Below are 23,741 nucleotides of genomic sequence, written 5' to 3'. Positions count from 1 at the left end.
GAGTACAAATTTGTGTAAATCCATGCACTTTTCCTTTGCTAAGATAAGCCATCCATCCGACAGGTGTGGTCACAGTAAAAGGCCACTGTAAAATATGCAGGTTTACGGGAGCACACATTTGGCATGATGGCTGCAGGAATGTCTTCCAGAGCTGCTGAATTGTCCATGAACTGAATTCCATTTCAGAGAACAGGCAGTATATCCAACCGACCACCGCATCCCGCCGCTTCATCTGCGTGATCATCTGAGACACATCACACAGATAGCCGGTGCAATAGTTTGTTTGCACAATCAAAACATTTCTGCAGAACCTGCCAGAAACCATCTCATCTGTGTGTTCGTTATCCCCAGGCTCCATACTTTGACCTGACTGCACATCGTCGTTGTAACTGACTTAAGTGGGTAAATTTTCACCTCTGACAGTGTCTGATACTGAGGAGACGTGTTCTTTTCATGTATGAGTCCCAGTTTTCACTGACCAGGGCAGATGGCACACTGAGTGGGATTGCATGATGCGCTTCAAGGTTCTGTCCTGAGCCCTGTTTTGTCTACAGTGTATGAGTTTCCCTTTGGGTAGATAATTAGTTATTTTAAAGATATAAATATCACTGCTCTGCACATGATATTCAGTTTTGCATAGCCTTAAACCCTTATATCAGGCTCTGGCATGCATTAGGAAACTACTCTGGCATTCACTAATCAGGACTTCTTACACCAAGCTTAAAAGGAAAGTCCAAAATTAAAAGTGTAGCTCCTAAACTGTGGGACTCTTTCATTTTTTTTCTTTTTTCCCCCTTCATTCTCATATTGTGTCTGCATTATATATGCAGTTATATGCTCTACAAAGGTGACAAATAAAAATAACCTTTATTTTATTCTACATGAAAACTAGTTTGTGTGCTGCCACTCCCTTTATTTTAGTGATGCATGAATCTCTTCCACTATAACAAAGCTAAGTTTAAACTTATGAACAGCTGTGGCAGCGGGGTTTGTTTCACTGTACTTGTTAGGACGTGCGTGCAATGTATTTGTTTCAGAAAATCGAACCTGAAAGTCATTCAAAATTCCTTGCAATACAAAACAAACCTTAGAACCAGCACCGTGACCTTTCTAATTTTAACTGCTACCGTTTCTATGCGAGGGCCTGCCAGCTCTCTCTGTCAACCTTGAATGTCCTCTCACCACTGGCGAGCAGTAAAGAGTCAACCACATTTCATGTCAGGTCAGTGTTCTGCCTCATTGTGCGATGTGCTTTGCTTCATATATAGATTTTTGGAATAAAAAGGCCAAAGCCCTTTTTTTCCTCCAAAGCCACAAGCTCAAGGGGCCGATGTGCTCATTACATAACAGTTTGTGTTGCTCTCTGTCGCCAGATGTGTTCCTGAGCGAATCAGTGTTAGTGCACGTGTCCATGTGTGTCACGGTCGGTTGAACCAAAACTAGCCAGATCTGGTTTAAAAGCCTTGGGCGACCAAGCTGGTGCCTCTCTCATTAAACAGAAACATCAGAGGTAGAGAGAGAGAGAGATTGGTGGAGAGACTCTGGTGCTGAGGTGTGAGTGTGGCAGCTGGCTGAGCACTGTGGTAAAGTACACTGTGTTCTGGGAAATCCCACAAGTCTCTGCCTACGACTACGTTAATTAAAAATGCTTCAATTAACACTTTCTGTCGATCTAGGATTTCTAGTCACAGCACCCTGCAGCACTGCTCAAACTTCACGTATACACTCAGGCTATGAGCGTATATCGCTTATCCGTCAGGGTCGTGGGGGGAGCTGGAGCCTATCCCAGCTGACTACGGGCGAGAGGCGGGGTACACCCTGGACTGGTCGCCAGTCAATCGCAGGGCCAACACACAAAGACAGACAACCACACACTCTCACACTTAGAGGCAATGTAGAGTAGCCAATTAACCTAATGTGCATGTTTTTGGTACTGTGGGAGGAAGCCGGAGTACCCGGAGGAAACCCACGCAGGCACAGGGAGAACATGCAAACTCCACATAGAAGGGCCCAGACCGGGATTCAAAACTGGAACCCTCTTGCTATGAGGCGACAGTGCTAACCACTGCACCACCGTGCCGCCCAAGATGATATCATGCAGAATTCATTCATTGATCAAAAAATGATCCCGTTTCAGTTACTGTATCATTAGTAGCTGATGGATTACAGTTGTAAAAAATTAAAAGTTGGTTCAGAGGGTAATATTAGAGACAAAAACCTTCATAAAACTCAAAACACAAAGCTATTTGGAAACATAAATACGTTCAACTTAATGGCAAGTGATAAAATTATCTTATTAACTATGAGATATCTGGTTATCTGGAGTATTTGGTCTGAAGATGTAAAAGAAGCTTCTTATGGGCAGAAAATATGAAGTTTTCATCTTCTGAGGAATGAACAAATGAATGTAAATGAAATTAATTCAATTTTGATGATAATCAGATGTAAATAGACTGTGATATTGTTGTATGGAAATCTAGCCTAATGATGGTACTGAATGCCACTTTGTTCCTTTTATAGATAAAGTAAAGTTACTAATGTAAGAAATGTACACGGTGACTAAGCTCCCGTGGTGTTTCTGGATGGAATGTTTACCGTCAGGTTTGCTCTGGGCGAGGATGGTGACAACTTCCCCTTTAGGAATCTCCAGAAGGAAGAGCACTGCTTCCTCTCTCACTACACCTTGAAAATCAACATTGTTCACCTTCAAGACACAAACAGAGGGTACAATAATTATGAATGTTTGCTATTAAGATAATATTAACACTTATTTGCTGTAAACTACCATTCACATTGGAGTTTAAACTACAGGAGATTTTTGTTTATGAAATGCGAGTAAGTTCTGTCTGGACTGTTTACCTTTAGGATCTGGTCTCCGACACGCAGGCCCTCCTCTTCAGCAGGACTGCCCTCTTGAACACTAGCGATGAAGATGCCAACATCGTTTCCTCCTGCCAGCCTCAGGCCGACACTGTCTCCCTTCTGGAAGTTTACCATCACTGTGTTAGGCCTGCAAGATGAAACACATGCTGCCATTAACATTATGGGCCAGGTGTATTAAGATGAAACAAACACAGTTTACTCTCAAATTGTGTGATATAAAATGCACAAATTATGTGTAAACTGCAACTGTGTAAACTGTACATAAACATGCACACTATTCCTCTTTACTGGTAGAAGCACGTGAAGATTGCTGCAGTAGTGATGTTCATTAATATTTTCCTCTTTAATGATGTAATATTTAATTCAATACATCAGCACATTAGCTGTGCCAGTGGAGCCTTATTAAAAGATTTTCTTTTGCGAAACACGTGTTTTTTTTTTATGCAAATTGACTTTCAAGTATTTGTTTCATTTATTACAATTATTCACAATGCGTTAGTCAGCTTAATTCTGTCTTGTTTTCAAGCAACACTCTTAATTATAAAAAACTTGAAATAATAAAAACGTGTTTTATGAGAACACATGTATAATTATATAATGTGCCACCCGCCTGTTTGCTTTGCTTTGTTTGCTCTTATTGTATCCTGGTCCCAGTGCTCTGAGACATTACATAAGCTGCCACCTGGAATGACTTTCTCCATTTGGTTTGGTTTGGTTTGGTTCGATACCTTTCGACTTTTTTCCACCAGCATCCACACAGTGTACTTCGCACACATCCACTCACTTACGCCGACACAGACATCCTCCTCCCATATCTTTTTTTGAAATGTAATTTATGTTTCGTAAATGAATCAGCTAATCTAAATGATGAAAATGATGTTGCCATGTCCTTAGAGTCAGTCATGACAACATGAACCACTGATCATAGAAAGCAGCATTTTCTGCCTAAAGAACACTTTTGATTTTGATTTAAGAATTTTGATGTACAAGTACAGTTTGATGTGATAATACGTCTGTGCTTTTACTTCAGTAAGATTTTGAATGCAGGACATTTGCTTGTAAAGAAGTATTTTTATAATGTAGTATTACTTGTTTTATTTAGATAATGGCTTTGAATACTGATTCACTGTCTGTCTGTTAGTATGAAGTAGTAAAGTCCATGAGTTCGTGCGCACTTACAGAAAAGAACAGCATTAGATGCCAATTAGTATAGTGAACACCATGGAAGGTGTCTAGCATGAAACTGGGACACAGCAGAGTGGACACATCTGCTGTTGACAACAGTAATGATCTGACCTTTACACTCTGGAAAGGGATGTGGAGGGAATAGACGTTATATGAGGCCGTGGACTTGTATAGGAAGTCTTTGTGTGTAATGTCTCTATGTGAGCTGCTGTGTTGTGGTTCACTACCTACTGAACTGGAGACCAATTTGAGACACACAAACAGATGCACTGTGATACATTAATAATATTTTAACATCTCTACCATACACCAGTGATTCAAGCCGAAGCCAGTTCTTGCAGCACTAAACCATCAGGATCAGGTGCAAGCCATATCATCATTTAAAATGCACTCAGCGCCCAGTGACATGAAGCAAACTGTCTCTTAGTAAAGTGACTTTCTATTCCGACTGTATATGAGAGGCTACAGAAATTCAACATTCACTGAACACAGTTAGTATGGACAAATTGTGGAAACTCAAGTGATCGCAGGGATTGGATTAATGTACTGGCGATGTGAAGGTCATAACTAAGGTCCTTTAATGTATATTCTGTTCTCATACACATAAGTTTTCATGTCATTATGGAAAAAATAGAAAAATAGAAATGTCAAGAGAAACAACAGTACAAATCTGAAGTATAGAGATCTGTCATGAGAGAACAAAAAAAACTTGCCCATATATTTTTTCATCTTCTGGACTCGGGCGGAGGAGAATCTTGGGAGTGGTTGTTGCAGGAACTGTAGATTAAAATACATATATATATATCAGGAAGAGTGTTGTTAACATCACATATGTTTCCAACAAAGCTTTGGTTCAAAGTCCACGCTTTGCTGGAGCAAATACACGATGCAGAACGGACTGTCCGAGCTTAGAGAGGAGCTGCTAATAATGACTTTCTTTGAGATAATCAAATAGTGAACCAGCAGTATATAGCTTGACATGTTTACTGTTTCTAATCAAAATTATAACAGTACTTCATTCATTTTATATCTATTTACAGCTCCAAATCTGTGCTGAGGTTTGGCTATACTGATATTTTTTTATTAAAATATGACAATACCTTCAAAGCTGTGCTAAACAATATTTTCCATACTGCAGAGGCAATAAATCAAATGTGCAATGTCTTGGTTTTGCTCATGGTAATGAACCTAAATAGTAGGTTCATTTCAGCAGCAGAGAGCAGTTGTTTTCAGTGAAAAAGCTCACCACCAAACAACAGCCACAGTTAGCAACTTCACATAATACATAACGAAGCATTTAGCAGCTAGAAAGTGTTGGCAGAGACCAAAAACAAAGCTAAAGGGAGAGTAAATTAAACCTGCAATCCTCCACTGAACAAAAACACAACTCAAAGAAAGTGCAAGTGTTGCTTTGTGATTGCTCTAAGTGTGTGTAGTGTAGTGTGTATGTAGGCAGTTTGTTAGCTTGCATGTTTGTATGAACTTTTTAAGATAATAATACCTCAGGTTTTTACAGCTTGTTTTTGCTGACCCCACATGGCCAAAAAAATCAAGTAAAGCAGATTTTATCTTTATAAATATGGGTATACTGTATCTGACTGCTTGCTCCAGAGTCTCAAAACAAGAAATTCTCTTTTTCCAGTCCAGTAAGCTATATGCGATTTATGGCTGTATGTACAGTGCATCCGGAAAGTATTCACACCGCTTCGCTTTTTCCACATTTTGTTATGTTACAGTCTCATTCCAAAATGGATTAAATTAAATTTCTCCCTCAAAATTCTACACAACATACCTCATAATGACAAAGTGAAACAAGTTTTTGCAAATGTATTAAAAATGAAAAACAAAAAATGTAACATGTACATAAGTTTTCACACCCTTTTCCATGACACTCAAAACTGCCCTCAAAGTTGACAGCACGTCAGAGCACAAACCAAGCCATGAAGCCAAAGGAATTGTCTGTAGACCTCCGAGACAGGATTGTGTTGAGGCACAGATCTGGGGAAGGGTACAGAAAGATTATCTGCTGTATTAAAAGTCCCAAAGAGCACAGTGGCCTCCATAATCCCTAAGTGGAAGAAGTGAGAAGGGCCTTAGTCAGGGAGGTGACCAAGAACCCAGTGGTCACTCTGACAGAGCTCCAGCGTTGCTCTGTGGAGAGGGGAGAACCTTCAAGAAGGACAACCATTTCTGCAGCCCTCCACCAATCAGGCCTGTATGTTTGAGTGGCCTGACAGAAGGCAACCTCAGTAAAATGAAAGCTCACCTGGAGTTTGCCAAAAGGCACCTGAAGGACTCTCAGACCACGAGAAACTAAATTCTCTGGTCTGATGGAACAAAGTTTGAGCTCTTTGGCATGAATGACAAGTCTGGAGGAAACCAGGCACTGCTCATCAGCTGGTCAATACCATTCCTACTGTGAAGCATGGTGGTGGTAGCACCATGCTGTGGGGATGTTTTGCAGCAGCAGGAACTGGGAGACTAGTAAGGGTTGAAGGAAAGATGACTGCAGCAATGTACAGAGACATTCTTGCTGACAACCTGCTCCAGAGTGCACTGGACCTCAGACTGGGGCGAAGGTTTATCTTCCAACAGGACAACGACCCTAAGCATACAGCCAACATCACCAAGGAGTGGCTTCAGGACAACTCTGTGAATGTCCTTGAGTGGCCCAGCCAGAGCCCAGACTTGAACTCTATTGAGCATCTCTGGAGAGATCTGAAAATGGCTTTGCACCAACGTTCTTCATCCCACCTGATGGAGCTTGAGAGGTCCTGCATTGAAGAGTGGGAGAAACTGCCCAAAAATAAGTGTGCCAAGCTTATAGGATCATACTCAAAAAGGCCGTAATTGCTGCCAAAGGGGCTTCAGCACAGTATTGATCACAGGGTGTGAATACTTATGTACATGTTATATTTTTGCTTTTTTATTAATAAATTTGCAAAAAAAAAAAAAAACCCAAAAATCAAGCAAACTTGTTTCACTTTGTCATGTAGAATTTTTGGGGAAAAAAATTAACTTTTATACATTTTGGAATGAGACTGTAACATAACAAAATGTGCATAAAGCGAAGCGGTGTGAATACTTTCTGGATGCACTGTATGTATTATGCCTGGTATTTGGTAATATAAGGACTGTCACCCAGCCATGGTGGGTGAGTGATATGAATAATAACCTGGAGGCTCCTCTATGCGCTGTGCGTCTTTGTCCAGCTCCGCTGAGGCCTGGGGGTCTTCGGGTATTCTGAAAGGGGAGGCCATGGCTGACATTTTGGCTGTCCTCATAAGTTCGTCCCTGTTAGACATACACACAAACACACAGAATGAGAGGCTCTAAAGAGACTACAAGGTGTAACAACAACTGATTAAAGCCTGGGTGAGCTGCACTAACTCATGCAGGAGCAAGATTACAGTGAGACCTCTCATATATTTTAGAAAAGCAATAGGAACTAATGGTCTGCATAATTAGATAACTACAAAAAGTCAAATCTGAGCCTCAAGTCAGCTGTCTCAGTCTTATGTCCTGTCAAAGCAAGTCTTAAGTCAGTGTCCCAGTCCTTGAGGGAATGTCCAATTTAAGTCTATATAACCAAACTGAAAGTCAGTTGTGTCCATTTAACTACCTGGGGTTGTCTCTTTCATTAGAAGAGTGGGAGGACAGGTCAGACTGGCGGGACCTCCTCTCCTCTGGAGGTGAATAGGAATGGTATGACTCCATCTCTGATATGTCTGACAGAAAAACAGACAGACATCTCAGTTAAACACACATGCTTCTACATTCAAACTAACCTCCCCTGTCCAAGCCGAGTGCTGCCGCCACCACCACCACCACCACCACCAGCAGTACAAAATGGTTGCCTCAGGAAACCCAGACACCAACTAATTACCACCTGGGACAGGCTGAACACATTATTAGAAAGACTATGAGGACAAACCCTAGTGCCACAGCTCAGTGTTCAAGATAAAAGCAGCTATTACTCCAAAACAACTTGAATTCATAGACCAGAAATTACAATAATTAGAAAATAAAAAAATCAAAACATGATCTTTCAGATATGTGTAAAAACTACCTTCCAGACAGCTACTGGTTTCCATTTATATCAATGTACTTTGAAAATCAGCTCTCTTGTCTATACAATACAGTGTAATGTGAAGTAGTGGTTCCAATACTGTACTAATACGGTACAACTACAGTCCTTTAGATTTCAGTCTTGGTTGTCTGGCGACACCTGCGTAACTGGTGGTGAAAGCTTGCCAGGTGGTCTTTGCACCTTACGTGCATTCAGCTATACAAGGACAATGCTACTGAACGCTACTGAGTAAAAAACCGTTTGGAGGGTTTGATGTAATGCATATAGAATTAGAACTTAGTTGTTCTTTCGAGGCTTTCAAGAAATTCTTTGTAAGGATCCACGAGGCAACTTCTGGAATATCAGTATGAGGGCAGCCCTGACCTCATGAGAGTATCTATACTGCTGGTCAAAAGTGCTTACACACATCCCTGCTCTCCCCAGAGACCACCTGGCCTTCAAGTTGTTTTTTTTTCCATTTGAAGTGAACATGGGTAGCGGAGTCTTTGATTTGGCTGCTTTTATCTGTCAGAGTGTGGCACATAACACACTGCTCTGAAAAGAGACAGAGGGAGGATGAAAATGGAGGCTTTAGCAGAAGCTAATACACCAAGAACCCAGAAACTAAAGAGACACTTGAAGACTCAGGTATGAGAAGAAAAGCCACATAAAATCTGTCCCCCCTGAAAGTAAGACACCATGACAAACTCAGTGACAACTCTGTCACTTTCAATAGGATTGTCACATTCCTTTATGGCTTTGAGCAGATTGTTTTTAACTTAAATTTAACACCAATTAGAGGTCAGAGAGGCACAGCCGTGTTTCACCAGGTACGATCGAGTACATGTTAGTCTGATTAGGGTTAAAGACATTCTGCATGCAGCATTACACAGAGGTAACAGAGAGAGAATGAAAAGTAGTGATGATATACTAAAATGGAAAAGAGAGAGAGAGAGAGAGAGAATGAAACAGACAGAAAGAGAAATGTGAGGATACTGGGTCAAACCTGCTATGGGTAAGTGATGGCCAATATGTAAGAAACAACTATCGTCGTTTTCATTACAGCAAGAAACTCAGAAGAGCCATCATAAAGTACCAATCAGCATGTAGTTTTCTCTCTGTCTGCCCTCCAGAGGCAGGGTCTAAGGATGGCAACGTGGGCCGGCCCATCCATCTGTGGCAACTGAACAGTCTAGTCCACAGCAGGATATACACAACTACGTTACACATTGGATGTTTCTGGTTCCCACAGAATCAGTCATTACATTTTTGGTGATTCCCTCCACCAACGGCATCAAATTTTTTTCTCGTGTATTAACTGGTAACAAATTTTAGTCTAAAATATAAAAGTATTTTCAATTCCATTAGTAGTTGAACAACTAGGGCTAAAAGTGGATGTTTATATAGCACTTTCTCAAGTAGGGGTGTCAGTTGACTCCTGGTAGTCTGTTTTCTTCAATACAGAGAAATACAAAAAAATTCCTTTAAGATTACCAATTAGATTACCGCTTAAAGATTAGGCACTTTATGTGTTTCTCTGTGACAGTTCTGATGTGCATTGGAGGTACTGTGTGCCACAGCAGACACATTTACAAGATGGTAGTGAGTTCATTTTTTAGCAGTGGAAGTAACAATAAAATCTAACAAGTACATATTAATTCTTACAATCAATATCAAAAGTTAACAGGCAGATTGTTGTGCAGTTTACGGAGTACATTTATGCCGCGCAGGGGATTAACCCTTTTAATTCAAATGATTTTAATCCTCCACCACCACCTTCAGGAAATTCCCTATATTCAAAAGCCCAACATGTTTTCAAGTTTACACTCTTGTTTTATGTATTTATACAAGGTCACAGCAGCAGAAACAGCCCATGTGCAAAGATATTAGTGCTTTTCCTTAGTCTAAGCGATTCATGTCCTTTTCATGTGAATTTGCTACTGAGTGACTGCTTGGAACAAAGCTTTAGCTGTTAGTCAGTGATGCAGTGTGTGGCAGGGGCGTGCGTGGCCGTGTATTTCCAGGTGAACAACCACCAGAGCCTGCAGACATCCTAACTCTGACTACCAACCAAACACAAACACACACAGAGAGTCAGCTGCACCACTAACCCCTGACAGTTCCACTATTTTGTTTCACAACACAATTACTTAACTCACCTGGTTCTGAATTGTTTTTCAAGGGATACTGCTGTATTGGATTGCATTGGATATTGTACCCAAACTACTGGGAACATGTTGATGTAAGGTGGCCCAATACCACACCACCACAACATCTATGAGTATGACCAAAAACTTGATCCACAGACCTTGTGATCAGTGGTTTTGGAGCATAGAAAAACAATCTTGATGAAAACTCAACTAGACTGAAAAGACATGTTGCTGTTGAACTGTAATTTTTTTTTTTTTTTGTAATTTTTGTGAAATGACTTTAAACATATACTATCTAGGAAATTTAGAGCCCTGTTTGACATAACATGTCTTAAAATAATTAGGGCCACTGAAAAGCTGCATGTTGTCACCATTCCAACATTGTGAAGTTATTGAAAAAGTACTAACACAAATAAACATTAATAAAAAAATTATCTAAAATTGTTTCAACATTGTGTCGAAAAAGAAGAGCAGCTTTCATTAAACTACGGTGGCCCTGTCAGTGCAGTGAGATGTGTGAGAATAATAGGAGACTGTGTGAAATGGAAATGCAGACAGAGACAACAGGAAGGTGATGGGAGGTCAGATATACCACCTGGACAAACAACGGCGAGTTGCTACACTGTTAGGACAAATCATTAATATGTTATTACACTGAAAAATTCAACGAACATCTTACCCACTTTATGAGCCACGCTTTGTCATGCAACATTCTGTATTCACAAAAATAAATCATCACCCTTTGCAACATCATGATTCAGCATTCAGATATCTATTACAATATTGTAAAAATATATAACTGTATCTGAAGAGAGCCTGTAGCCTTTTCAGAATCAGAATCAGAATTCCTTTATTTATCCCTGAAGGGAAATTCTTAAATCTTTTTCCACTGGCGTTATTCAACTTCTATATTTAATGAATCACACAATTCAGAGTACATATTGATTAAAATCTGTTTATTTATTCAGGCAAATAAATCATTTATTAAAAAGTTTAAAGATTTAGAGCAGTATAAAGAGAAGTGCAAAAGGTGTGAAAGCTTTACAACTTCGGTTGTGTCACAGCCATTTTACAGCTTAGAGAAAGGCAACAGATTGTTACATATGCTGTGTCTTGGGTGGTCCTTCATCTAAAAGTATGACATATTATCTGGAAGAGAAAACAGACAAAGATTGCAGCGATTACAGGGATCGCTTCCGTTGTCAAGATGAACACTTTCAAATCAATATGATCAGTTTTTAGTCAGGTGTCAGCAAAAGGGGATGGAGGTTTATCCTAAAAACACAGTAAGGTCCTGATTAAATCCTGACCTGCTGGAGCAGCTGCAAGCAGAAGCTCAAGACTACTTATATTGCAGAAGGTATTTTTAGCAGCTTGAGTGTGAGATATTTTAAACCTTTGTATACTGTATGTGTGATGTAAACATGATTGTAACTGTATGTCTCTAGGAAACTGCTAAATGATGCCAATGAACACTATGTTTCAATTATGAATTAATTTTAATGGGTGTGGTAAGGAGGTTTAAGTGTGCCACAAGAATTGATTTCAACTTTTTCAATGGTTAATTAAAAATAATTATGTCATTAAAACAATTTCTACAATTAAATGAAATAATGAAATAAAATTTTGTATTTCAATAATGTAATAAAAATAAATAATAATTAAAAAGCATTAGTATTAACTATTTCCACTGCATTGTTTTGTCTAAACACATATATAAATTACATTAGGTTACATTATACATTTGCATACATTAGTTAGTCAGTGGGAGTCCTGAAATAAAGTGAGTGCAATAGGAATTTCATTTTTTGAAATGTATTTTTTTTTTCCAATGCATTTCTGAGTTCTTAAATTGTTGCACAAGAGGAAGCAAATGTTTAATTCAGTGATACTCAACACTGTTTACATTTTATATGGACTCCCCTAGGTTCCTGCTTTCCTCACCGGAATACTTTATTTTTCAGGCAATGGTAACAGGAGAGGGTTCTAATATCATGGGCTGGGGCAGAGATATATTTCAGTTTAACAATGGAGAAACTAAAGATTAGATCATAGACTTCAGGACACGAGAGGGTAAAAAATTACTTTTTGAAATATAGGAAAAACCAACTGCAAACATTAATTCAATTAGAGAAAAATGTCAAAGTGACAGTTCATCCCAAAATCAAAAATACGTATTTTTCCTCTTACCTGTAGTGTGTTTATGCATCTAGACTGTTTGAATGTGAGTTGTTGAGGACTGGAGATATTGGCTTTAGCGATGTCTGGTTTCTCTTGAACATGATAAAAGTAGATGACACTCTACTTGTGGAGCTCAAAGAGGATTATTGTTGCTGCTCTAATACAAAGTTTTTAAAATTTTGTTCCGCTCGACTAAACTGCTTGCTTGCATGGCGTTGCGCCAAAATAGCAACAGCAGCAACAGCGTAAAACAACAAAAGTTCTCTTTCCAAAAATCAGGGTCCTATTTCTCAAGACAATCCGTAAACTTTATTGTTCGCATGTTACATGCAGGAACTGTTTTCTTACTGCTACTCCACATGGAATGAAATGTGTATCCAGTCATGAACAAGAAGCTCGTGCTCATGATAGGCAGGATGTAAACATTAATGGTGGACTCCTTGGATGAGCTGTAATTTTAGCCTCTTGTGCTCTTCCTTCTGCACAGTGACTCCCAAAGAAAATAGCTCCAACATGAAACTGCTTGCAATAAGGTCTGTGAATTTTCTTTAGCAGCCTGGTCATGAGTTCTGGAATGTAACATTGCTGTTTAAGTTTTTAAATTTCAGCACAGGCACCACAAGCAAAATGTCGTCTAGTTTGATTTCATTATATTCCTCTACCCATCTCTACAGCCGATGTCTCTACAGCTAATATCTCTACAGCCGTTATGTCTACAGCTGACATCTCCAAAATCCATCAAGTAACCAAAACAGTCTAGAATCTATACTGTGCTCTTTATCAATCTAGACTCTGTTTTAGAACCAAATGGTTCAAAAGGTCTTTTTATTTGTGTTGCTTTCTGTGATGCTTTTCATAACATGTTGATGAATGTCTGTCCTGCTTCTCCAAGAGCTCATAAAAATTCACTTTAGGTTCACTCAACATAACGATAATCTGAATTTAAATGGATGATGATTTCATCACCCTTTTGTTAATGACTGTTTTAACAGTATAACTAAATTTAAACAATCGCTGTATAAACGCTCGCTCTGTATAAGCTTAACAAAAAAATCTATTGACTAATTGAACTTAAAAAATTTATGGTTAATCTGATGACACACTTCAACCTCCACAACTGAGCACAGATGTGATTAGCTCTATTTCTGTGGTCAGCTGTCAGTTTTATGTCAATAATGCACCAATAAACACACATGTACATGTTTTATATGTCTGTAACATGAGCACCTGAAACAATTTAACAGAGTATGACCAATGCTCAGCCTTAACAGGATAGTTCAGGTTTTGGATTGTATGATGGTCCTGATCCACAGTCAGTGCATTACCTGCAGTAGATGGTGGTAATCATGACTTTGGTGTTTTAAAGGGTTAGTTTGAATTCACAAATATCACACATTAACACAAACAAACTAACCAATCAAAGTAGCAGCAAACCAGCAACTCCTATGTTTTGCAAATAAAATTATTGTTTTTGTCAAAGGAGCCTGGGGCATTAAAGATAAAGGAATGACAACTCTAGTATCCCATCAGAGAAGGCTGTTTGAAGGCAAGGAAAAGCGGTAAAAATATTCCAAATATCACACACTTAAATGGATAATTATTTTTTAGATGGTTAGAAAACACTGCGCTCTCCACAGCAGTAAAGTACAGCAGCTCCTACTGCTTCTCCAGGCTGGGAGCGTGCTGACCATCATCTGCTATACGTAATACACTGACTACAAATAAGCACAGCATACAACCCACACTAAAAAAATATGGATCTTCAGTTTAAATTTACTTCCCCTGATTTGGACTTACACTGACGTTTGATCAAATTCTTAAAAAAATTCTTAGCCACAACATACAGTGTGTCCCACAGTTATGCTGTCTGGATAGATTAACATTCAGCAGTCCATGTATTTTGTCAACTAAATAATATGAAGTCGAATAGCAGGGATTATGACACTGATTTAATTGAATGTGAATGAAAATTTTTGACACCTTGAGGTCTCTGTAGAGCTCTGATTATGTAATAACTTCTAATTATGTATCCTATGTATTACAAGACATATCAGCAACATATCAGAAAAAAATATTTTTAAATATTATATTGAAGGTCACAAACACACCATCAACACACCAGAGTACCACATCAAGTGTATGTCAGACCTGTGGGAGACACTGTACATAGCAGTCGTGTAATGACATGACAACCACTACAAACTTCCCTGTGGTTTAACACTAGCCCCATTGGTCACAACGTGCATTCAGTGACTCACCATCATTATCAGAGTCAGAGTCTGCGAGGGGGGGGATGCGGACAAGGATCTGGCGGCGGTCTCTCTGGACCACCAGCTGCAGCTTCCCTCTTGACTTCTCTATCAGTTTCCCAGCATCATGCAGAGAGAGGTTCTCCGTCACTGTCCCGTTGATCTGCACACACACACACGAACACACAGACACTGCTTTGTAAACCTGGCACACTTTTATTCTTTGTTTCACAGGTTTTGGCTTCTGTATGGACATAAACAGTTCAACAAAAAAATGAAAAAAAAAAATCTTTTTTTTTCTCAGATTGTTTGCTTTGAAAAGTTTGAAAGATGTGTAAGTAGAAAGGGAAAATAGCTGTTACTTAGCAATGTGAACACTAGAAAGATATATTTTTCTTTTGCATTCTCTTAGGTATCTACTGGTCATCATATGTGTATCAGTAACCCTTGGAGGATCACAGTGTATGAGGCTGGGAACCACCGTGCTAGATGATTGATCTGTAATGGATGTGATGTGAATGTGTGTGCACCTTGAGAATGATGTCGCCCTCCTGCAGGTTCCCATCCTTGGCAGCTAGGCCTGTGCTAGTCATCTGTTTGATGAAGATCTGACTCCCCAGACGCAGACCATACTCTACAAAAACACATGATAACATACAACATTCCACAGTTAATGTAAAATCCTTCTGGAACTGACTGAAGATATTTTAACTTGCAATTTTGACAAAATAGGAGCTGAATGCAGTACTGCTCGATGTCAGATTTTCACATCATAAAACACACAAACAAACACATCCTAAAGGACTGTGTGTACACCATATTTCAGTTTTGTTGTTTTATGGCACATGAAAGAGAAACTGTTGTAATCTTTAATCTTTTTGATCTCAGCCAATCTCACTATGATCTTACAACTGAGAACAGCGTTGGCTGGGTCCTATAATATAATGGGGTTTACCATCCCGTCATCTTTATCCTGTAAATATTCATCCAAACCTGTCTTCACAGAACATCTGAAAGTAGGATCATTCAGTATACCAGTATTTAGTCTCTGTTATGTTTCGCTGTACCCCATCCAAATGTTGTGATAAAGAGTAACTAAACCCAAGAGTCAGAATGAGGTGGTTGTTGTTGTAGGTGACGTAGGTGTCAGTTCAATTCTTACTTTCCGAGGCTGCAGCTAATGGTGTTTCAATACGAGGTTAGAGCAGTCAGCAATAGTCAGTTATGGCATTGAAAATAAAATTTGCCATTGAGAGCTAAACCTAAATTGAAAAAGTTAACACTGGCATTGAAACATTTGTATTTGAAAAAAAAGCTGTATTATCACAGAAACAAATAAGCTTTTTTATGCTGTTTTGCTTTAATGTCACTGGTTTTCACTATAAACTTTCCTTTCCTCTAGAAAACAAGGCATAATTGTAATGTTTCCATCAGTATCAAGAGTAAAGAGAATGTAATTCTTATTTCAAAATAAAAGACAAACATTTCAGCTGTAAAAATTATGATTCATATTTCATCCACAGCCATGCAGTCATACAGTAAAACAACAACACCCCCAGGTAAATGGACAGTCTTGGAAGAAAGCAGGTGTGTTTTACCTTCATTGGGTCTATTCTTCACCAGCAGGACGTTGACAGGTTTCTCCAGTGGCTCCAGCTCTCTGGAAGGTTCAGGGGATGGAGGGTTGTCATTAAGCTGGTCCCTGCTCCTATACCTCCCTCCTCTTCCTCCTCCTCCTTCCCCTCGCTCATACTTGTCCTCCAGACGGTAGCTGTCCCCAGGACTACGTCCTCGGCTATGGTACCTCTGACGGTCAGTGCTGGTGTCCATGGCTCGTCCTCGGCTACCCTCCCTCCTAGATCTGTCCGGACTGGGTGAACTTCTCTCCTGGCTCCTTCCACGGCTCCTTCCTCTCTGGTTGTAGTCCCGCCCTCCCCTGTACTCAGGGTCCAAGTATCCTTTGCTATCAGATGTGTGGTCTCGTCCTTCGTTACGGTACCAGCCGTTGTCATTGTCGGCATCGTAATAGTGGGTGGAGGGGGTGTATTCTCGACTGTCCGCACCTGGGGAGGGCGGCTGCTTAAGGGAGTGAACGGCCACCTTGCGAGGTCTCTTCACCGTCTGACAGAGAAAAAAATAACGAAAAACCCTCTCATTAAAACCGTTTACATCGGGATAAACCTTTTCTGTCTGTGTATCCCCATAGACCGATCAGATGAGCCCAAGCACTCAAGCACAGTGTTAGATTTTTATAAAACCAATTACCAAAAAGTTCTTTGCATAATTATTCAACTGTTAGCAATAACAATAACCTTTTGCATGTAATTACTGACAATGAGGAAATCTTATTTGGGGTAATTTGGCTGTCTGAGTAGTAAGTTTGGGTCAAACAAATTCAAATTCAACACAAAGAAAAAGTTGTGTATGTCGCAGGTCTTTGCAGCATGTTGTGTGTGGAACACATAGCTGAGTGTAATGTAGACTACTGTAATTGGTCTTTCTTTGGCCCTGCTGACTGCTGACTGGTGGGGAAGTAGACATCATGAATGTAAAGAAGAGAGTACAGGGAAATAACCAGAGTCCCTGACACACACACATTCCCAGGTTGACAACTACAGTGCACAGAGTGAGTGGCCTCTGAATTAATCTGAATTTAACACAAATAATATCTAATTGGAATTACTCGTATTTGTACATAAAAGACAGCACTGTATTTTAGTATTAGTGTTATAATTCAGTAACTCAGTGTAGGGTTAGTACATTTCAGTTTCATGGTTAAAGTCCAAAACTTGACACACATGGAGAAGTCACCTTCCATCCATCCATTTTCTATATCGCTTATCCATGCAGGGTCGCATGGAAGGAAGGAAAGGAGGGGCACATCCTGGACTGGCTGCCAGTCGAATGCAGGGTCAACACACAAAGACAGACAACCACACATGCTCACACACTCACACCTAGAGGCAATATAGAGTAGCCACTTAACCTAATATGCATGTTAGTGCGACTGTGGGAGGAAGCTGGAGTACCCGGAGAAAACCCACGCAGGCACAGGGAGAACATGCAAACTCCACACAGAAGGGCCCAGACCCAGAAATCTTCCTCTGTGAGGCGACAATGCTAACCACCGTACTGTTCTGCTCAAAGTCTAAATAAGAATCACCAACAGTCTACCAAGAAAATTAAAAAAAAAAAAGAAAAAATCTGATTCAAACATATCAAACTTCAGTTTTTGCGACTTCAGATGATGAGATATTAATGAGACAATGAGACATTACTGCATGCACACACACAACACATACAGTCCATCCGTCCCTGTAGATGTACAGTGCTACAATAGTGTCACTCCTCTGCACTCTTTTCATCTTCTCCACTGCTCTCCTTTCCAACATTTAAAAGAAAAATACATTTCTAATGAAACAATGTTCCCCATTAACCCTTTAAAATCAGCAGACAGTTAAGATGAGCGGAGACCTCACTTTGATTTTCAGGAGGAAGCTGTTGTTGTTGTTACCCCGTACATTAATATACATCTCAGTTAGTTAGTTGCTGAAAGTTGGTCAAATCTGATGGCACGTACATTAAAACAAGGAGGGTCATACACAGCACTGACCCCTGTCACAAGACACACGTGTACACACTTACATACATACAGCAAATTTTGCAGATCGTATAACTGAACCCCATTTACCATCAAGTGCAGGATAAGAGTGAGATTTTATGTATACAGAAAAAGTCAGTAAGAGCTTGTTAGCTTGTGACCCACAACAGAGGGAGAGTTGTGCACAGAGGAAAATCCATCAGACTGGCTGACTGAAACATTCTAATTCCAGTGCTTACCAAGAACAAACACACACTGGCTGACTGCATGACAATTATTTGTACCAGAGCTATGAGCATCTGGAGACGCTGAGAAAGTTCCTTGTGTGTGGTTCATACTCACTACTTTGGCCACTTTCCCACATTTACGGAGGGACTGCACAGCAAAGGAATGAGGCACGTTGTCCATGGGGATGGAGTTGACCTGAATGACACGATCATTCTCACTGGACAAAGAAAAAGATATAGAGATACAAGATAACTGTGAGAGAAAAAAAAATAAAAAAAACAAAAGGTCACCAGTAAAAAGTTTTTTACAAATAACACAGTCCTGCTTCATGCATAATCCTACTAAAGCTAACTGCAGGAACTAATTCTTCCCCCCTTACGGCTTGTCAGCTTTGTCAATAGAGATAATCTTGATAGTGAGGTAAGCAGTGAACAATTAGCACATGTAGCACAAGCTGTTGGGGAGCACATTTTTAGCCCTTTCTGTATTCTTGAGAACCTTCATCAGTGTTTTGACTGAGTTGAGCATTAAGAACAGTGTCTAGTAGTCAGTGGTGGAAAAAGCATTTTTATCCTTTACTTAGAAAGTGCAAAAAATATAAGAAATAAAAGTACCAATACAGCAATGTACAAACACGATTACAAATAAAAATCCTGAACGAAAATATACAAAGTATTCACCCCCTTTGATGTTTTCCCCTAGCATTGCTTTTATAAATGGGATCACAGTCAATATAATATTTTTTGACAAAAATTAACAAAAAAAGATAAAGTGAAAACAGATTTCTAAAAGTAAAGTCAATTAATTAAAAATATAATGTAAAATTAGTGACTGCATAAATATTCACCCCCTTTAAAGTAACTGACCTAATTCAGCAGAGGTCCAGCCAACTGGTGCTAGCAGTCTCACAGTTAGTGAAACAGGGATCACCTGAGTGCAGTGAATGTGTCTCAAGCGATTGTAGATAAAGACAGCTGTGTCTGGTAGATCCAGTCACTGGTTAATAAGTATTCTTGGCTACAATTACACGATGAAGACAAAACAACTCAAATAGACCTCCAGTAAAAGGTTATTAAAAAGTACAGGTTAGGGGAAGGATACACAAAATTTCCCAAGTCCCCTGGAGTTCAGTTAAAGAGCACACCCAAAGGCATGTGGGAGACTGCAAGGTCAACTGGAAGAAGGCGTTTTGTTCTGATAAGACCAAAATTGACCTTTTTGCCCATCAGACTAGACACTATGTTTGGCAGACACCAAACACTGCACATCACCACAAACACACAACCCCACCGTGAGGCATGTTGGTGGCAGCATCATGCTGCAGGGATGCAGAACTATAACTTGGGAGAGGATTTATTTTCCAGCAAGACAATGACCCAAAGCAGGCAGCGAAAGCTATATAGAAATGGTTTAAAGACAAAAAGGTGAATGTTCTGTAGCCAAGTTAAAGCCCAGACCTTAATTCAATAGAGAATTTGTGGCTGGATTTGAAAAGGGCTGCTCAAGCCCAATCCCTGTGCAACCTGACAGAGCTTGAGCAGTTTTGCAAAGAAGAATGGAGTAAAATTTGATAACACTTTTAAGTTAGGGCTGGCCCTTAGTTTTGCTGCTATGGGCTTAGACTGCCGGGAATCTCCCATGATGCACTGAGCTTCTTTCTCCTCCTCTAACTCTCCTTTCACACATATCCATGTCCCATCAATGCATGTCACTAACTTGACTTCTTCTCCAGAGTCTTTGTGCTTTCTCATCCCTCAGGTTCCCATGGATCACGTCTGGACCTCCTGCTGTGGTCCTGCTTGACACTGACGACTGTTATTATCACCTGTTATAATTCTGCATTATTATTATTTCTACTAATACTACTGCTACTATCAAAATTATTGTTGTTAATACTGTCATTGTCATTCCAGTACTCTGCTGTTATCATTCTTGTTATGCATCTCTGTCTGTGTAAAATTGCAGTGTCCAGATATGCAAGCCTGAGACCTACCCACACAGACTCTGACTGCAGCCAAAGGTGCATCTACTAAATACTGACTGAAGAGGCTGAATATTTATGCAATCATTCATTTTACATTATATATTTTTAATTCATTGTCATTACTTTGCAGAAGTGTGTTTTTCACTTTATTTTTTTTTTTTGTTGTTGTCAGGGGAAAAAAAATATATATATACTGACCATGATTCCAGGTAGTGAATACTTTTTTAGAGGCACTGTAAGCATGAACGTCAACATGTTGACAAGTAAAAGCATTAACTTTAAGCACTGCTTTGTAAAAGTCCCTCTGACTGAAGCATAATGTGTAAGTGGGATGTTACTGTTGCCGCTGCTGAAGGTGGAGCTAGTTTATGCACAGTTTTATACACAGTGACATGAAACCGTGTGAGAAGTTTAGAGGCAAAAATCAGTATTTGGTGGACCTGCTAACAGCTCATAGATATCTGATGTGCGACCCCCAACTACATCAGGAGCCAAAAGGTTCGGAAAGCACTGGTCTCGTCTTAAAGAGTGTGTTGTATTTTAAAAGCTTGTCATATTATCAGTTCCGTTGAAATCTTCATGTTAGAAGTAACTAGTAACTAAATCTGTCAAATACAGGTATTGCAGTAGAAAGTACATTTCCCTTTGAAATGTAGCAGAGTGGAAGTATAAAGAAGTATGGAAAGAAAAAATACTAGAAAGTATAAATACCTCTAAACTGTACTTAAACACTTGGCTCAGTTATTTTCCACCACTGCTACTTGTGGTAATATTTGTGGAGTTGGGGCAGTGGGTATGACAGTTTAATCAGTACACAGCAGCAGTCCATTGAAGCCTGTGCCATTGAGGTCACTTTTTGACATACTCACAAGAGTAATCCATCTGCTGGTCCTCCCTGCAGCACGTCTGACACGATGATTGACGTCTCACCGTTCTCCACATTGGGGTTGTCACGCCCACCTGACACAGCAATGCCAAAACCCATCTTAGAGTCCTACAGGAACAGACAACAGTTAATGATTACAATGCATTCAGACTCTGAACCAGACTTTATTTTTTTTTTTGGGGGGGGGTTAAAATCTTGTCATTTTGTTTCCACCAGGCAGCTAGCGAGGTGCTGATTTTTTTATTTTTTTTAAAAAACCAGTGATGATATTTATTGGTTCTGTTGACTAATGAATCAATCTGTACTGAAATCTCCTTAGTTATTGTCTTTTCTCTCCAGCTAGGGTGATGATGTGTGTTTCATGTTTTTCATCAAATACCTCTGCTAATGACAACCCTGTCTGCTTAAAACTACCTGTGCAACCCTGATTCCAAAAAAGCTCTGATGCTGTGTAAAATCTAACAACAAAATGCAATAATTTGCTAATCCTATTTCAACTATGTTCACATAAATAGAGTAAAAAGACAAGATATGAAATGTTCAAACTAAACTTTACTGTGTTTTGTAAATACACACTCATCTTGATTCTACATTGTGCCACCATTACATTTCATACAAGCTGGGACAGGAGCAACAAAAGACTGGGAAAGTCATGTACTGTTCACAAAACACCAGTCTCGAACATTCCTCAGGTAAACAGGTTCATTGGTATCAGATCACAGTATCATGACTGGTTATGAAAGGAACATCCTTAAAACGCTCAGTCGCTCACAAACAAGGATAGGCTTTATGACAAACTGAGTAGTCAAACAGAAGAAACATTTTTAAATGCATAATTACAATTTTGGTTTTAATTACATTTATTGATTTCACCCTCTACAATCCATTATTTACACAAAATGTTCAAAGAGTCCAGAGAAAGCTCTGTACATAAGGGACAAAAAGGCGGGGAATCATCATCAATTGCCTGTGAGCTCAGACCTCTTAGGCAACACTGCACTGAAAACACACACAGTGACTAAAGGAAATTACTACACGGGCCAGGAACACTTCAGACAACCATCGTCTGTAAACACAGTTCACTGCGGCATCCGCAAATGCAAGTTAAGATCCTATCATGTAAAGCATGTTGCATCCAGCAACATCCAGAACTGAAAAGTGTGCTGTGGTCCACATTTCAAATGGTTGTTGGATATCATGGATATTGTGTCCTCCAGGCCAAAGAAGAAAGGACTGTCAAGACTGTTACCAGCACAAAATTCAGTGAGAGCATGGAGTTGTGCATGCGTAACTTGCACATCTGTGAAGGCACCATTAAGACTGAAAAGTGCATACAGGCAACAGTAACAGTTGCTGCCTAGACTGCTTACACCTACATTTGCATGGACATGGCAGCAAATCTTTTTAACTTTGCACTGCAGTGCAGGTACTAGACGTGTCTCCCATTGAAAGTGTGGTGCATTATGAAGCACAGAATACGACAACAGAAGGCAACTGAAGTCGTACGTCAAACAAGAATGGGAAAGAATTCCACTTTCAAAACTTCATTAATTTTTGTCAGCAGTTTCCAAACACTTACAGAAAGTTGTTAAAAGGTGATGGGACACAGTGGTAAAAACATACCCCTGTTTTACTGAACGTTTTGCATCAAAGTCAGAATTTACCAAAAACAACTTTATTAGTTTGAAAGTAAAATATCTTGTCTTTGTACTGTATTCAGTTAAACATAGGTAACAAAGAAACAGGGTTGTATAGTATACACAGTAGTATATACATTTTTAGAGGAAACAGGATTGCTGCTCAGTAGCATAGTTTAGTTATTTTTTTCATTCCTTGAAGCATTTAAGGCTAAGATAGGGAAAGATTATGGTTTAGGGAAAATAATGAAAGCCAGTGATTTCTTTTATTCTTTTATTTCACCAAGACCACCATCGCTCCCTGATAAAAACAAAGTGTTTTAGTTCCCTAAAAATAACCATGCCAAATCTTTTAGTTGCCAAAATTGTACAACACTAATGGAATATATTATCAGTGAAATAAAAGCTATAAAAAAAGAAAGAAAAAAAAGGATACGTAATTTCTAAATGTTATTTGCTGTTTCTTCTCAACAGCTGTACAACCATGGGTGGGTTAGCTCGAGGCGGTGCAAGTCTATTTTTAGAATGATGTGCATCTGCACTGTAGAAACCTGGCCTAGAAGAGATACAGGTAATTTGTTGCATTACTAGAGAACTTATTTAATGGTCTGTAAATGAGGAGTAAAACTGGTTTCAATATTTCATTTTTATTTTCATTCCAATATTCATTTTTCCTATGTGATTAAAT

General features: G+C 39.4%; 1 protein-coding gene across 2 annotated transcripts in view; it reads right to left on the bottom strand.

Annotated features, from left to right (window-relative positions):
* Positions 1–23,741, bottom strand: part of LOC124057673 (tight junction protein ZO-2-like) — a 67,631-nt gene that overhangs the window by 13,315 nt on the left and 30,575 nt on the right. For both annotated transcript variants that reach the window (XM_046386142.1, XM_046386143.1), the window contains exons 3-12: positions 21,400–21,524; positions 18,661–18,763; positions 16,316–16,838; positions 15,248–15,351; positions 14,727–14,880; positions 7,691–7,796; positions 7,244–7,362; positions 4,782–4,845; positions 2,860–3,010; positions 2,596–2,704 (exon numbers count right to left, since the gene is read on the bottom strand). In XM_046386142.1, coding sequence (XP_046242098.1) covers positions 2,596–2,704; positions 2,860–3,010; positions 4,782–4,845; positions 7,244–7,362; positions 7,691–7,796; positions 14,727–14,880; positions 15,248–15,351; positions 16,316–16,838; positions 18,661–18,763; positions 21,400–21,524 — 1,558 coding nt within the window. The remainder of the gene's footprint in view (positions 1–2,595; positions 2,705–2,859; positions 3,011–4,781; positions 4,846–7,243; positions 7,363–7,690; positions 7,797–14,726; positions 14,881–15,247; positions 15,352–16,315; positions 16,839–18,660; positions 18,764–21,399; positions 21,525–23,741) is intronic.

Source organism: Scatophagus argus, chromosome 4 (genome assembly GCF_020382885.2).
Source record: "Scatophagus argus isolate fScaArg1 chromosome 4, fScaArg1.pri, whole genome shotgun sequence".
Classification (NCBI taxonomy): Eukaryota; Metazoa; Chordata; class Actinopteri; family Scatophagidae; genus Scatophagus; species Scatophagus argus.
The sequence above is the reverse complement of the archived record's forward strand: the minus strand, read 5'-3'. Positions and strand labels throughout refer to the sequence as shown.